General features: G+C 61.3%; 1 protein-coding gene across 2 annotated transcripts in view; it reads left to right on the top strand.

Moving 5' to 3' along the window:
- Positions 1-1082, top strand: part of KANK4 (KN motif and ankyrin repeat domains 4) — an 8472-nt gene extending 7390 nt beyond the window's left edge. For both annotated transcript variants that reach the window (XM_031058539.1, XM_031058538.1), the window contains exons 7-8: positions 37-237; positions 836-1082. In XM_031058539.1, the coding sequence (XP_030914399.1) occupies positions 37-237; positions 836-925 (291 nt within the window). In that variant the 3' untranslated portion in view covers positions 926-1082. The remainder of the gene's footprint in view (positions 1-36; positions 238-835) is intronic.
- Positions 1083-1088: the final 6 nt, after the last annotated feature.

Genomic DNA, 1088 nt, shown 5'->3' with positions numbered 1-1088 from the left:
TGGCAGGGGGAGCTCAGCCTGTCCTGTGCCCTGCAGGGCGGCCAGACCGCGCTGATGCTGGGGGTCAGCCACGACAGGGACGACATGGTGCGGGCCCTGCTGGCCTGCCGGGCCGATGTCAACCTGCAGGACGAGGAGGGCAGCACGGCGCTGATGGTGGCCTGTCGCCAGGGCAACGCCGACATCGTGCGGCTGCTCCTGGCGCAGCCCGGCTGCCTGGTCACGCTGACTGACAAGGTGGGGCTCCACAGCATCACTGCGGGCAGGGGCAAACTCAGCTGGGATCTCCAGGCAGCAATCCCCCAGGGGTGGGCTGGAAGGGAAGAAGTGCTGATTTCAGTCCATTTTCTGAACCAAACCCCCTGGTTTTGGTGCTGCTGGGCTGTGGATGGGATGGCTGTGACAGCCATAGGCTGGGCAGGAGCATTGGCGTAACCCTAAAATAACCCGGATGAAATCCTGGGCATGTGGAATCAGCAGAGCTTCAGCTCCAAGAAATTAGCAATTAACTCTTCCCTGAGAATGGAGCCTCTCCATGGGGATGTGTGGGATGGGGCTGGGCTGGGAGTGGGTGGAAATTCCTCCTGCTGGGCCACAGGGCTGCATTTGGTATTATGGAACTATTTTCTAATTAAACCATAACTTTATCTGAGACGTGCAGGAGGGCACTGGGGCCGGGCAGAGGCACAGCTGGGCTGAGTTTGGTGTGGTTGAGGCCCAAAGGGGGGTTTGGGATGGTGACTCACTGTAAGGCAGGGAGGAGTGGAGGAGGGAAGGCTTGGGGAGGGAGCAGGGATTCACTCTGGCGGTGGTGTCTCCCCTCTGTGTCCTGCAGGGCGGGAACTCGGCGCTGTCACTGGCTCATGGGGACATCGCTGCTCTCCTGCGAGCCCACATCGAGCTCAGCCCCTCCCTCCCGGTGTGAGCCGGGAGCCAGCACTCCTCCCTGAGCATCCCTGCTGGGGCAGGGCCATGCAGCGGGGTCACAGGGCAGGAACCTCCCTGCACCACTGAATAATGCTCCCTGCGCCTAATTCTCCTCCTTCGTCCCACTCACAGCCCTGATCTGTGCCACAAACAACTCCAGA

The sequence above is a fragment of the Geospiza fortis genome, unplaced genomic scaffold, assembly GCF_000277835.1.
Source record: "Geospiza fortis unplaced genomic scaffold, GeoFor_1.0 scaffold396, whole genome shotgun sequence".
NCBI lineage: Eukaryota > Metazoa > Chordata > Aves > Passeriformes > Thraupidae > Geospiza > Geospiza fortis.
Note: the sequence above shows the minus strand (reverse complement) of the source record. Positions and strands in the feature narration are given on the sequence as shown.